The following is a 14,355-nucleotide window of genomic DNA, read 5'->3' as shown; positions in this document are numbered from 1 at the left end:
TAATGGATGATGCGGCTAGGATCTCTAGATTGAGTGTTCCTATTGAAGGGTGTTAGTTTTGGTCACCGAGCTTGTCCCTCTTCACATATAAAAAAAATACCACTCTAGGCACTACTAGAAGGCAATAGCACTCCTTGAGTGATGAAGAAAACTCGTAATCTCTACTCGAAAGTGTAAACTGAGGAAAACTCGTAAAAATTACATGATAATGTGCACTTATTAATCCCGCCTTCCGACCTTAGCTAACAAAAAATCACAAAGAGATAAACCAGTCCAAATTCACTAAGAGTGAAACTTATAATTTTGTGATTACCAAATTAATAACCTAACTAACTTGACTGGAATTACCTCACAAGTACTACTCATTTCCTCATATGAATTCAAGCCTCAATAATAACATAATAAAATTACACAAAATCAAATAATCCAAACAAGAAAAAGAAAAAATTGATGGTTATATCAATGAAAGCCTCCAAATGTTTATACAACAATATGTAATTCATTAGACACAACATCAAACACCAAGAAGAGGTTTCTTCAGCACAATGTGACCTGAATCATCCTTGTCAAACAGACGATCAATTACTTCATCCCAATTTTCCCTGCCCCGGCTTTTCTTCGATGAACCAGTCGAGGAATCCCCGACAGATGTATCAGAACATTCGTCGTCTTTATCATCAAAGGTTCCATATTCAGAGGGTGAAAATGCGTGAGGAACTTCCAACGTAACAGCCCTCCTTAGCGCAGCCTTGTACTCCTCGCTGTGTTCTTTAGCCAAAGATTGCTGCCTCTCCATCCTTTGTGTTTCTGGAATCTTCATTGCCGCCTCTTTTTCTTGCAGCAACTGGATAACAGTAAATGAAGCCGATGTGAAGACTTGTGTCTATTGTGTATACTTACTAAAATTGCAGTTAAACCGGAACATAATAAATGTTTCAACTCCAAAGACGGAATTCGTTGGGAAGTTTAACGTTTATAGAACTCAAACCACACTAAAGCTTAAAGATTTAGACACCACCAATCGCTCTGATGCCATGTTGTAATCACAAATTGGGCCAAAGCCACTCAACTGGGACATGGACCAAATCACACTAAAAGATTGAATCCAATCAATTAGCTAGTATAATCCTTGACCTTAAAACCCATATGTTTCTCTCTTATTTTTCAATGTAGGACTTTTTAACATAGATAAACCGGTGATACCTTCAAACATCATTATGAACTAGGAAGGAGTGGCAGCTTCAAAATAGTTGCAAAAGCTCAAAGTGAGAAACAATCTAACATAAAAAGTGATCTATTATCTTAGTAACTGTTCAATCTAGAGACTTACATCCAGGGCTTTTTGGGCTTCTTTCTCGATCCAAATAATGGCGTGATCAGAAGTTGCATTACAAGACAGGACTATGTGTTCAAATCTCCCATCCACAGGAACCGCTGTTCTAACAGTGGGTGGAAATCTTCCACACCTGCATTAGTAGACAGTGGTACTGGGCAGTCAGACGTTAAAAATACCTGTTTTTCACTCTAAGATTAATGCAAATTGACACAGACAATGTCACAACCATAACATCGCTCATATTTCCCAAAGTTTTTTAGAAAAACGTAAGTTATGTTATGTTCATTGGAAGTTTTTGACTCATGTTTTAACTTGCTGATATTCATGTCGATAGTCTCAGTTTATAACTTTATATAACCATCTATAATGTCTCTCTAATGCTCCCGGCTTACAGAGGCAATGAACATTTTAATACTCTTGGCATACCTGAAAGGCTTTCTCTCAACAATGTGATAGAGGCGACCGGGTGCATAAAGTCTCCTTTTTTCTTTGAGCTTCCGCTCTTCAGATATGCATGTATCTCTCATGCACCGGGTGCATAATAAACACGGCAAACTGTTCAAGAAATGGATTAAGAAGGAAAAAAAAAAAGGGATCACTCGGCGAAGAGGAAAATTTATAAAAGGATACAATATTTTGGACTACCAAACTCAATAATCTTTTACCAGAATAGTGACTTGAAGATATCTTCCAATGGGGTTGCTGTCCGAGGTAAGAAATCATCCTGTTTCAATGAAGTCGCTATTAGATCTTTAGCACATCCCGATGTTATTAGGAGTATACATCAAAAGAAATAGACAGTAAAAATGTCAGAAACAAGAGAAAAAAATTACATCCTTAACAGTGTTATGAGAAAAGCATGAACAATAGCCTTAGAAATAGAAGACGTTAATAAGTTTTTGGAATCATGTTTTATTACAAGCAAATAGATAAGCGATGCACCGTGATGAAGAACAACTAAGCATGGATATCTAGGAGCTTACCTGCAGCACCACAGAGTTGATGACGTCTGAATATTTCACAGCAAGATTAAGTGACATGCATCGGGCTGGTGCTATGGCAAAGCACCTGACTCTTTTCTTGTCAATATTGCCCAATCTATCTCGACTATTCACCACCACTATTGTCAATAACGCTGCTACACCCGAACCCAGAGAATGCCCGGCAAAAGTCAGAGTATAATTTGGATATTTCGCGAGCAAGTCCTTCAAGGTCTCACTTTCTGCCTTTAAAACCCATCCAGCTGCTTTTAACAAGCCATTATGAACATATCCACCTTCAAATGCTCTCTTACCCAGCTTATTATCCAACAAAACAGCATAATCACTCTCCTTTGCCAAATTAAGGCCTCTAATAGCAAGGACTATATCAGCATGATCATGATCGAGATACAAGAGATAGGGAGGTGCCCGTCCACCATTATCTTGATACGTTTTTTTCTGAATCAGCCAATCCGGGTTAATTCCATAGCCTCGAGGAGGTTCCCATTGAGGGTTTCTGAGATCATCTTCATATACAGCCAATATATACCGGCAAAGCCTAGGGACAGGTTCAAATTCATCTGCAGTCGCAAGCCCCCAATTTTCACTGTCATGGCCTGCAGTGTGGAGGCACCGCTTCCATGCCCAGCGGGCACAGCCTATACAGTACACACACTCAAGGAGCGGGGGAGCGCCACAGAGAATCGACATTTCTCCCTTATCACACTATTGGTCAAATCGTGTAAAGCTTTAACTAAACTAGAAAATGGACATCTCTTCCTCAGTGATAGTATTCATCAAATCATGTGGCTTTAACTAACTACAAAAATCCTCTTTTAAAAAAAAAATGGCAATACTAATCAGAGACTGCTAGTAATATACAAGAAACAACTGAAATCAGTATTTTCACACATTTTAGCAAGTAAAAGCAGAAGTGCAATTCAGAGCTCTCCAACCACCAACCAGTTCTGAAAACTGAAAAAGTGTGTTTTTAACAAGCACCCAAGTAGACAAGTAGTATGATACCCAGAATCACAATAATATAGTACCAACAACAACAACAACAACAACAAAAACAACAATAATAACAATATGAATCAAAACAAATGAGAATAAAAGAATTTGATTGCAGAACCCCCACGTTACTTCATACAAGAACAAATTTACAAGAATCCCTAGTAGCTGGAGTGCCAATTTGGAATAAAATTGGAAGACAAAAACTGCAAACAAAGGGGGGAAAGATCAAAACTTTTTACTAAAATTAACAACACCCAGAAAATGAATGAACAGCCCAAGGTGCTTGAAGGGCACTAGAGGAGAATTCAGTCGTCTTCTTCACCTATTCTGGGTTTGGGGAGAAGTGAGGCTATACAGTAGACAGTGCTAGGCTAAGCACATGTCTCGTGTGTGTATTAATTACTGCGGAGTTGTTTGAATTGAGAACATGGCGAGACTGAGTTGGAGGGTTTTAGGTGGGTGTAAGTCAACTTTGATGCACCTAACCATATATCCCAACATTTTTTTATGGCTTTTTCAGGTCACAGCTGAGTTGCAGAGAAGATAGGCTATGGAGATCCCCCACCCGTACTCAACTCTATATTCGTATATTTAAAATGTCCCCCAGCTGCCCCAACGCAGTGATCAAGATCCCCACCCGTACTCAACTCTATATTCATGTATTTAAAAATTGTCCCCAGCTGTTCGGAATGAATGAATGATCACGGTGGTTCGAATCGAACCGTGGACTTTAGAAATTGAATCTGAATCACCTCTCAAAATAATAATAATAATAATAATAATACTAATACATTTTTAATATACTAAAAATTACATTATTTATGTATTTAAAATATATATTATTTGAGTACTAAAAAGTATAAATATATTATTTTGTATACCACCAAATAATGTACATTTAATATATTAAAAATGTACATTGCATTTATGGTCTACATATTAAAAATTTGCGATCCAAGAGTATAAGTAAACACAATTTTTTAATCTATATAACAAAATTGTGAATATAGAGTTCAAAAGTTGTGAATATTGAATAATGTAATTTTGTATATTGAGATCTAAAATTATGAACATAGAGTTTTAAAATTGTGAACATGGACACGGTCCACATTACTTTACAAATATTATTTCTTCTCCCTAATTCTCTCAGTAGTTATGCCGTGGATCCAGGTCCACCTTGCAAGGTGGACCTGGGTCCACGGCATAACTACTGAGTGCAAGGTGGACCTGGGTCCAAAAACGACGTCGTTTTTTTTTTTAACCTTTTTTTTTTTTTTACTAAACATATTGGCCTGAAATGTGGAACACAAACTCTACATTCACATACACTATACTCCACATTCACAACTTGAGAACTCCACATTCACACATTATAGGGTTACAAGTTGCTAGAACTTCTTAACTCTATTACAAATTCACACATGCATAACTCTACATTCACGATTTCTATACTCCATATTCACAATTTGAAACCTCCACATTCACACATTTATGGGCAACTCTACATTCACACAATCATAAGTCTACATTCACGATTTCTATACTCTACATTCTCACTTTGAAACCTCTACATTCACACATTTTTTGACAACTCTATATTCAGCAATATGTTTACTAATTAAAAAAAAAAAAGAAGATAAAACGACGTAATTTTGGATCTGGTCCACCTTGCAAGGTGGACCTGGGTCCACAGCGTAATTTGCATAATTCTCTCATTCTAACCAAAAGCCCAGTAAAAGTGCAAAAAACTCATAAAATGGAAGGTTGATGAAGAGCTAAAAATGGGCGTTTCTTTAAATAAAATTAAATTCTCCAGCCCAATTCAAAGAAGTGAGGTCCAAGCATCTGGCCCATATGGCCCAGTCTATGAAAAGCCCAATCAGCTCCCCATTTTAACCCTGATATAATATAAAGCTAGCACCCAAACCCTAGATCCCCTCATTCAACACCTGCGTCTGCCCACTGCCGAAGCAGCTCGAACGAGGTAACTCTCTCCTTTCAGCTTTCTCTAATCTCCTCTAGGGTTTCCCCTTCACTATCTATACCTGAATACTCGTATGTTTATGTTGAATGATTATGCAAATGCTTTATCGATTCAGTGATGATGATTATTGTATAGAGGTGTTGTATATGCTAGATCACAAGTTTATGTATTTATCGCGTAGAATGTTTGTGGTGTAATATTAATGGTGTGTTTGGTTGATTGTAGTGATGGCTCCAAAGCAGCAGAATACTGGGTTATTTGTCGGGCTTAACAGAGGCCATGTTGTGACCAAGAAGGAGCTTGCCCCACGCCCTTCTAACAGAAAAGGCGTAAGTTTTGCACTTTCGTTCACTAGTTAACTGTTGATTTTATGTATATTCGCTTACTTTTCTGTATTAATCTATTAATGTTTGTGGTGATTGGATTTAGTACTAGAAATGTATTATGTAGCTTGAACACATCAATGGAGAAGTATGTTAATGATTTTTAAACCATGTGATTTCTTTGCATTTTTTGAAACATGTGTATGAAGCAAATACTATTCTTTCTGATTTTTGGTGTAATGTTTACATGAACTTGTAAAGGGACTTATAGAATGATTGTTGTTTAGGATCTTATAGTGGAATATCATATGCTGAGCTTAATATTTCATGAAACTGTTTTTTCTTTAGCTTTGCTGGAGAATGAATGCCAGTTTTTCCTTTTCATTAGTGACCGTGGATAATTTACCAAGATTTCTGTCTATCATGTGTTTTTGAGTTCAATATCATTCATGTACAGTTATGTTTTGAGTCTCATTGCACTTTGCAGTGCTCATATTTGTTGGTCATTTTTTTAAATTTTTATTCCTTGGTTCAGAAAACAAGCAAAAGGGTGCACTTTGTGAGGAGCCTTATCAGGGAGGTTGCTGGATTTGCCCCATATGAGAAGAGGATTACTGAGCTTCTCAAAGTTGGAAAGGACAAGCGTGCACTTAAGGTGGCCAAGAGAAAGCTGGGCACTCACAAGAGGGCAAAGAAGAAGAGAGAGGAGATGTCAAGCGTTCTCCGCAAGATGAGGTAATGTTTTGGTTCAGTAATGTTAAAGCTAATGTTGTTGGTAACACATTAGTTCTTGAAGCTAACATTGTTGTTGGTGTACTATTTTGTAGGGCTGGTGGAGGTGGTGAGAAGAAGAAGTGATCACTTCTGTTGTAATCTTTTGCTACCGAAGAATTTTATTTAGTTGATAACATTGAGTTTTGCCAGCCTACTTTGTTTGTTTTTAGATTGGATGTGACTAGAAAAGTTTGGTTTTAATGTTTCACAAACTCAGTTCTTATTATGTTTTAAGGACCTTTTGCGAATCTAATTTTTGCATTGTGCTATTAGCCTCTACAAATTCATAAACTTCAACTTATAACAGTGCCAACTCCATAAATTTTGTTGCATTTGATTATTACTATCTGGGGAGTTAATTGTGTACATAAAACAGAGAATAATTAGCCACTATTTCTAGTTGCTTATTGCATTTCTTGTTAATATTTTGTATTTAAAACACATAATAGTAAGCCACCATTTCAAGTTGCTTGCTTTGTAGCTATGCAAGTAAAATTGTTTTTATGAGAAAAACTTTGGTTAAAATGATCTGTAAAATAGCTCAAAGTATCTTGCTAGTGTTATAAATTGAGAAAAGGGTCAAATACTCTTTGAAGTGTATTGAAGGCTTGAAGCTCAAGTATCGATTATTGTTATTAGGGAGGCGAGTTGCAGTCCCCTTCTTTAATGACAGGCAACTGATCATAATCATGAATTTATTGAGTATGTGTTTGATTCATGAGTTTACACACTATGAATAAGAATCAAAATCATATATAAGTATATAACTATGGGATTTGATTACCCATCCGTTTGGATTAGTACTTTTAGATTTTTATTGTTAATATTGATATTTTAAATGTTATTTTATTAAAGATCAATTGTCTTGATTTTTAAATTTTACATTGTATTTTAGAAATATTTATTCCCATTATAGGGCCATAACATCTTAATAATTATTCGATTCAAATTCCACTATATTTCCAAACATGTAAAATACTTTCACCAAAACTCATTACCATTATTATGTATTTAATTCACATTCCAATTCATGTGCTAACCAAACCCACCCTAAATTTTAAAAAGCCTATTTAACCATTTTTCATTTATTATAAACTTTTTGAAAACAATCCATTTATTTTCCATTCTAAACTATTGAAAACACTATATAAATGGAGAAGTATGGGATTTCCCAAGATGAAAATTCAGGAACTGAGTGGAACAAAGTAACATTTTTAATTTAAGTCTGGAAAACAGAGCTGTAACCTCTCTGAAATATACTGCTTCATTAGTACTTAATACAAAACAAAATGATGATTTTGGTATTAACAAATTATCCAGGCAGGGGTTATGAATCCCAACTAAATCTACAAAGGCAAGCTCTGTTGAAATGTTGTGGTTCCCAAGGAAATGAGCTTCATACTTCTGTAAAATGAGTTTTCTCATTTATGTTTGGAACTGAACCCTCCCACAGCTCTGCTAGCTCCCTTCTCATCCAGGAAATGACAATAATCGGTCCCAGGGTAGACGGTACCTGAGTTCATCAAACACGGTTTAGTCAAACGACGAATTTACAGAGTACTTAATTAGAAATCGAGAAATTCTGGAGTTAGGATTTGAGTTTGATATATCGTTTAACAAAGCAAAAGAGGTAAAAGGCTTTCACTAATATACCAAGTATAGGAGTGCTGGTTGAGGTGAGCGTGTCAAGATGCCGGCAGCCAAGGCCGAAATCAGTCCAAGTGAATACCCCGTTAGAGCATACCATATGTACTTGAAACCCTTCGAAGAAGAGCCATCACCCTTGGAAGGAGGCGCAGACTCCCTGCTCTTTCGATGATCAAAGCAAAGAACCAATGCTAAAAGCATCGAAGGAATGGCCTGAAACAGAAATGCATATAAAAGTTCAGTCCGCTCCCATACATAGCTTAACAAAAATGTAATGATAGAGTGCCGCTTTCCAATCATCTTCCTGGCCTAATTTTTAGTAAACTCATTGTAGACTATGCACACTTGAATTACATGGAAATATCTTAACTTAAAGACATACAAAACCACATAAAAGGAGAAAAAGGAAAACAGTGAACATTGGTTTAATGTGAAGATGAATCTAGCCAGTGTTTCTCAAGGTCTAAAAATGGAAACTCTTCCCTCCACCCCCAAGCAAAAAGTATGGAAGGAACATCAGAAAAGGTGAAATTGAGACATCCCCATTAACCAGACATTTGAACATCCAGCAAAAAAAAAAAAAGAAGCAATCCACAGGTACTAGAAGAAAACAAATTCACAGACAAAAGATAAAAGACGAGCAACAGAGCCACAGCAATTGCCTTCTCTCCTATATCCTACAAGGCCAAACACAGTCACAAAACAATTGGTATCCATCACTCAACTTCAATGTGTAATGGACTGCCCAAATCTAGTCAAAAAAAGATTATCAGCATAATCACATCTATTGGGCTAATCACAAACTCTCTTACATATGCAATCGTTGTTGGTTAAGTGTTTTTCTCTATACATGCGTCTATGAAAATAGTTTATTTTCCTTTTTCCATTGGTCCCAAATGCTTCAAGAAGGGAATACCATTTAGCCCAGCTACAAAATATAACCCTTTGATCTAGATTTGGAGTAAAATCATGTATGTGGAGGCTTACTAGTTGATGAAGTATGAATAATGTTATATACTGCTACCATTTAACAGAATAGATTGCTATAATGGACTTGCCGGTTGCCACTACTCTTAAGCACGGCATGACATTAAAAATTAATTATGCAATTGTAAACTCGCACAAATCATTGATTAAACTACAACAGTGAAATTAAATAATCACTTGGGTAAAATGATGAAGTGAAACCCAGTGAATATAAACCAGTTGTATAGACAAAAGTCCATAACAAAGCACCAGTTGCTATCAAAGCAACAAAAGAGAAGCTAGCAACCGCCAGAATATGCAGGTGCACAAGCATGAGAAAAAGCTCATCATAACAAGATTAGTAGATTATTCTATTTTATGTCATGCCTTGTCTATTAATTTATACATGTAGAATTCATTTCTGCCGTAGACCTAGAGACAAGTGAAACAATTTTTATGTTCTCCTGATGTCAGAACCTTATTTCTTCACTACAGCTACATATGAGAATGATCACTTATGATGTTTGCAAAAATCCCAGAAGAAAAAAGGGGAGAAAAAATAAAGTAAATATAGGCAGCTAAATTTGTGGGTTTCAGAAACAGAATTTTAAAATCAATGTAGAAGTGCTTATTACCATGTCTCCAAGACCAAGCATCATGAAGTCAGCAGCAGCATTTCCTGGAACTACACCACCTAACAAATTCCTGGGAAAGACAATTTTGACAGGCAACTCCAGTTTCTTTGTAATCAACTGCAACCCGGGAAGACTCAAGCTATTAGCAACAGTGTGTACGGGATTTGATGCTTGTTGTGTTGCTACTGAAACCATCACATTTGCTCCAAAAAATCTCTCGGAATAGAATACCCAAAATATGTCATACACAAACAGACACAGCAGGAGCACTGCACAAATCTTGATATTTGGAAGGCGCACATGGCTCACAAAAGCAATACAAAGAGAGATCCCCAACAAATTATTCAATATCCAATGCCCAGAGACAAGCCATGCTACAACTATGCCAACACACATAAATGTCAGAAATGCTTGGATGCGGGTAAATGATTTGGAACAGCATCTGGATACATAGGGGTCAGATAAACCAAACTGGGACTTAATTTGAGCAAAGTATGGTGACAGACAAAAGTAGAGTGATGATGCTGAGGCAATGGCAGTGAAAGCTGTGAGAAGTTGAGACACGGAAGAGAACAAATAGAACATCAAAAGCAAGCTGCAAGAGCTCATTACGGGTATCATAAGGGCCTGAGACCTGTCTAAAGTGATTGATGCTTCTGATAAATCACGGTTTCGCTCCATTTCCTTCCCATAGTTTAGAGCTCGAAATGCAGAACAATATGAAACAAGTACTGCAGTCAAAATAAGAGAGACTGGAGCTGGTTCAAGCAAAAACATTAGCTTCCATAAAGGCTCCATCTTTGACAAAGGTAGGAGTTATCACTTTTCCCAATTTTATATCACTCTGCCACAACGCCTAGCTTAAACCAACTTACCTATAGTACTTAGCTTGTGTTTATACCTCAAACCCGACACTCGTTTAAATAATACAGATAATATTGCCTAGAGTAAATTCCTAAAAAAACCAAGGCTGCAACTTTTACTTCATTCCCTCCACTGTTGGACAGCAAAATCTGAGTCTTTTCACTGCACACTAGCTGACCCAATAACTCAGGCAGCCTGTAAAAGTCAAATTGACATCTTATTTGCAGCGCTACAAATAAGAACTAGCCAAACAAGTAAAAAAAATCTTTCATTTACTACAATTAATGCATAATGGACAGAAATCAGTTTCCACACTCAACTAATTGACCAAATTTCATCCAACATAAATATAAACATCATCAACCAAACAAACACATTTGTGCTCTCAATACATAGTAATTGTTTTATCCTTATATTATGATTTATTCACTCATTTGTTATGTAATAAAGGTGAATGCTGATCTTCAGTTCGCTTTAGGATTCAAATTGGAGAGAAATGATAACCATTCAAAGCGATTGTAATTTTTACAAGGAATAAAATCAGGAAAACCTATGCAATTCACACGAAACGGCAGCACAAGAAAGCGACCGACAGACAGAAACAAACAATTATTAGAGAAAACGAACTGAATCTTACAATATCGAAGGAAGGTGAGAGGAAGAAATCGATTTACAGCTTAAAACGCCTTAAAAGATTCGATCTTGAAGATGGGAGATGGACTTACCTTGGACTTGAAGAGCCTGAAAGACGGAGGGCACACTGCTCGCAATGCGTAAAGGTGGAAATGGGCTTTTTTTCAGATTTTATCGCCAAATAATCGGCGCTTTGACAGTTGACGCGTAGGTGGCACATTAGCGGAACTGGGTCGGGTCTAATTTGATCGGGTTCTAATCTGAATTATAAATAAATAAACAAACTGATCGGCCCATACTCATTGGTCTTGGGCCTCTTCTTTATTCGTAATTCTTCATTGCCCAAATTTCTTCTAGGGCACAGTCCATTTCTCAAATGCTGGATTTCTTTTAGTTGAAGTGGAAGCCCAATAAATGTTTTCTCTTTATTTTTTATTCGTATTTCTTCATATTCATCTTCTTCTTTTTAAATTTTTTTTGGGCAACACCTCAAAAGCAACAATTCGGAGCAAAAACTCTCATAAACTGTGAAATACTCTAAAATTTTCATGGAGGATCTACTGAAGGAATGGAGGATGTTCAAAAACACTTAAATCTTAAGCATGCATGGCAGAAGAGTTAGCGAGAAAATCATATATATTTTGTTCTCTATAAATATGTCCCAAATTCACTTCTTGATGTTGTTTCAATTCACATTTGTAAGTTATTAGCGAATTACTCACAATACCTCTCAACCCTTGGCATCCTTCAATATCTGCCAATTACTTAATCTCCATTTGAAATCACCTGTCACTATAATTCAATGTTTATCTCATATTGTTTTTAAACTAGTAAAAATGACACAGAACTATTCTTTGTGTCAATCAACAACCAATATTACTCATTAACTTGTATCTTTAATGCATTTAAAGAATTTTAAATAATTCACTCTTTCAACAACCGATATTATTCATTAACATGTATCTTTAATGCATTTGAAGATTTTAAAATAATTCACTCCCGTAATTTAGTTTACTTTTAATAATTCATAACTTTTGATCCACATTTTTTTTTTTGTGAAAAAACTTTTGATCCACTTAACAATTTTGGGATTTGATTTTTCTTTGCAAGTAATGTGCACTTTTCGAACTACTTTTTCTCTCTTTTTCCTTCAATTTGGGTCTAGTAGGACCATTATTTGAGGTGGCTAAACCACGTATGAGGCAAGTATACTTGGAAGTTTGCAGTATACATAGTCCCATCTACAAAGACAATAATCATGGTTTCGTTGAGTTTGATGCCGTTAGGTGGCACCAATCACGCCCGGACAGAAAATTAAACGGCAGTTCGGAAGGTCGTTAACTCTTAGTCTCTAACAATCTCAGGGAAAGTCGTCTGATCTGAAATTGGCGCCATTTATGTAAGTGGGAAAACGTAGCTTCCTCCTCACTCCACTTTGAAATCGCCATTCCCTACCCACCCATAAAAATTAATTTTAAAATATCAAGATAGAATTACTTTTTTTTTTCCTTTCCCAACTCTAAAACCTCACACGTCCCGACTCTACAAAAACATATAGAAAGATATAAATCATGATAACTCAGCTGAATACAGATGCTAAACTTTTACTTACTGCACACAAGGAGCCCCTTGATGGGTACGATATTCATGATGGACCAATTCGATCACCTCTTTTCGAGATTGACATAAATCTTTTTAAACTAAAGAAGGGGTATTTTATTTTGACGCTTTAACTAAATACATGGATAGAAATCTTTAGAATAAGATATTAATGACTAAGCCAAATACCTTGTGTTCATTTGTCACCTTTGTGGCTCTCCATCAGATAGGTCACATGATTAAACTTTAATAGTGGAGTATTGACTCTTTAGACTACAACAAATAAATAAAGTATATTAAACATATATATACTACCTTATAAATTATAATAGAGTCATAATACTTTAAAAAATAGCTAGGTTAATGCTTAATTGATAAAAATATGCGAGGGAATAGCATTACACGTTATGATTTACTTCTCCATACAACTTAAGGACCACGACAAGTTTTTATCATCCGGTTTGAGGTGTGGGGTGGTCTGTGTGGTCCCGGCGTCGCCTCCCATCGTCGCCGTCACATGTCCAGTGCCTCACCCACCGGCCCCACTTAGTTTCTAACTTTAGTTGTTGAAAACTGGCAACATGAAGAGTGCAAGTGTTATTATTAGTATCTAAAAATTTAATTTAATGGGTAAATGCTAATTATAGCCTTTTATGAATTCCAAAAAAGTTTTGTTTTTTTTTTTAAAGATGATGTATTGTGCTCTAAAAAGAACACATGCCATTTAAAAAAAATTAATTAAATTGAGATGTAGTATTACTTTTATGTCATATTTAATTCATTTAATTGTGTAGGTCTAATTTAGATATTAAAATTATTTTTTTTTAATATTAAACTCTGTTGCCATGTCTACTCTCTCAGCCTACTGAAGCACAAAGAGTCACCGCATCCACTAAGACTAAATTTTATAACCTCTCATGTAGTCATATAGAATTGCAACTTGATACCACTAGACTATAAGATCTTGTATATGAGCAGAAGGGTATGGTGTTGATTCAATCCATGATATAAAAAAGGCTCGGTCACCGATTTTGGGGTTGGTCAAGTTTGGCCGACCCAAGTTGGGGAGGTTGGGTCGGCAAAGAGGCTCGTAATCGGTCAAGTGCATTATAACTACTTGCTCCACAAGGAGGGCGTTTGGATCACATGGAACGTTGCTTGAATGCAACTTGTATAAAAAACTCGTTCATTTGTCTCATTGAAATATTAGTTGTCATATCAAAACACTATTTATCGCTTGCATTCTTTGATCCTTTAGGTTTAATTGTGTTAATTGATTTGGGTCAATATAAGTTAATTTTATATTGTATCGTAATGTTAAATCAAGTGAGTAAAATATGATTATCGTATCATGCCCACCCAAGTGTAACATATGATTATTGTATTATGCTCACCAGATATTTTGTCCTTTTTTTGTATACTACTGACTCTATTACAATTAGTTTGTTTGGCGCTCAAACCTATAACATTACATTTTTAAAAGTCACTATGTGCCACTAGAAAATAAAGTTAATAAAACTTTTTCATCCATTTCTTTTAAAAAGTATTTACTGGAGCCGGAAAGTATTTTTTTAATAGGCGCGCGTTTGCAAAATTA

The 14,355-nt window shown here is 35.9% G+C and overlaps 3 protein-coding genes across 3 annotated transcripts; 1 reads left to right on the top strand and 2 right to left on the bottom strand.

Moving 5' to 3' along the window:
* Positions 1-344: 344 nt before the first annotated feature.
* Positions 345-3,969, bottom strand: LOC116000368. Its single transcript, XM_031240440.1, has 5 exons — positions 2,320-3,969; positions 2,002-2,060; positions 1,763-1,891; positions 1,331-1,466; positions 345-844 (listed from the first exon to the last, which is right to left on the bottom strand). The coding sequence occupies exons 1-5, from the start codon at positions 3,025-3,027 to the stop codon at positions 515-517; spliced, it is 1,362 nt and encodes a 453-aa protein (XP_031096300.1). The 5' UTR covers positions 3,028-3,969; the 3' UTR covers positions 345-514.
* A 1,283-nt stretch (positions 3,970-5,252) lies between these two features.
* On the top strand, positions 5,253-6,697 carry LOC115998300 (60S ribosomal protein L36-2-like). The gene is made up of 4 exons (XM_031237834.1): positions 5,253-5,317; positions 5,543-5,646; positions 6,176-6,375; positions 6,468-6,697. Exons 2-4 carry the CDS (start codon positions 5,545-5,547, stop codon positions 6,496-6,498), a joined length of 333 nt encoding a protein of 110 aa, XP_031093694.1. The 5' UTR covers positions 5,253-5,317; positions 5,543-5,544; the 3' UTR covers positions 6,499-6,697.
* A 909-nt stretch (positions 6,698-7,606) lies between these two features.
* LOC115999666 (signal peptide peptidase-like 1) lies at positions 7,607-11,333 on the bottom strand. The gene is made up of 4 exons (XM_031239524.1): positions 11,252-11,333; positions 9,663-10,721; positions 8,068-8,274; positions 7,607-7,927 (listed from the first exon to the last, which is right to left on the bottom strand). Exons 2-4 carry the CDS (start codon positions 10,458-10,460, stop codon positions 7,811-7,813), a joined length of 1,122 nt encoding a protein of 373 aa, XP_031095384.1. The 5' UTR covers positions 10,461-10,721; positions 11,252-11,333; the 3' UTR covers positions 7,607-7,810.
* Between the last annotated feature and the right edge of the window lie 3,022 nt (positions 11,334-14,355).

Source organism: Ipomoea triloba, chromosome 12 (genome assembly GCF_003576645.1).
Source record: "Ipomoea triloba cultivar NCNSP0323 chromosome 12, ASM357664v1".
NCBI lineage: Eukaryota > Viridiplantae > Streptophyta > Magnoliopsida > Solanales > Convolvulaceae > Ipomoea > Ipomoea triloba.
The sequence above is the reverse complement of the archived record's forward strand: the minus strand, read 5'-3'. Positions and strand labels throughout refer to the sequence as shown.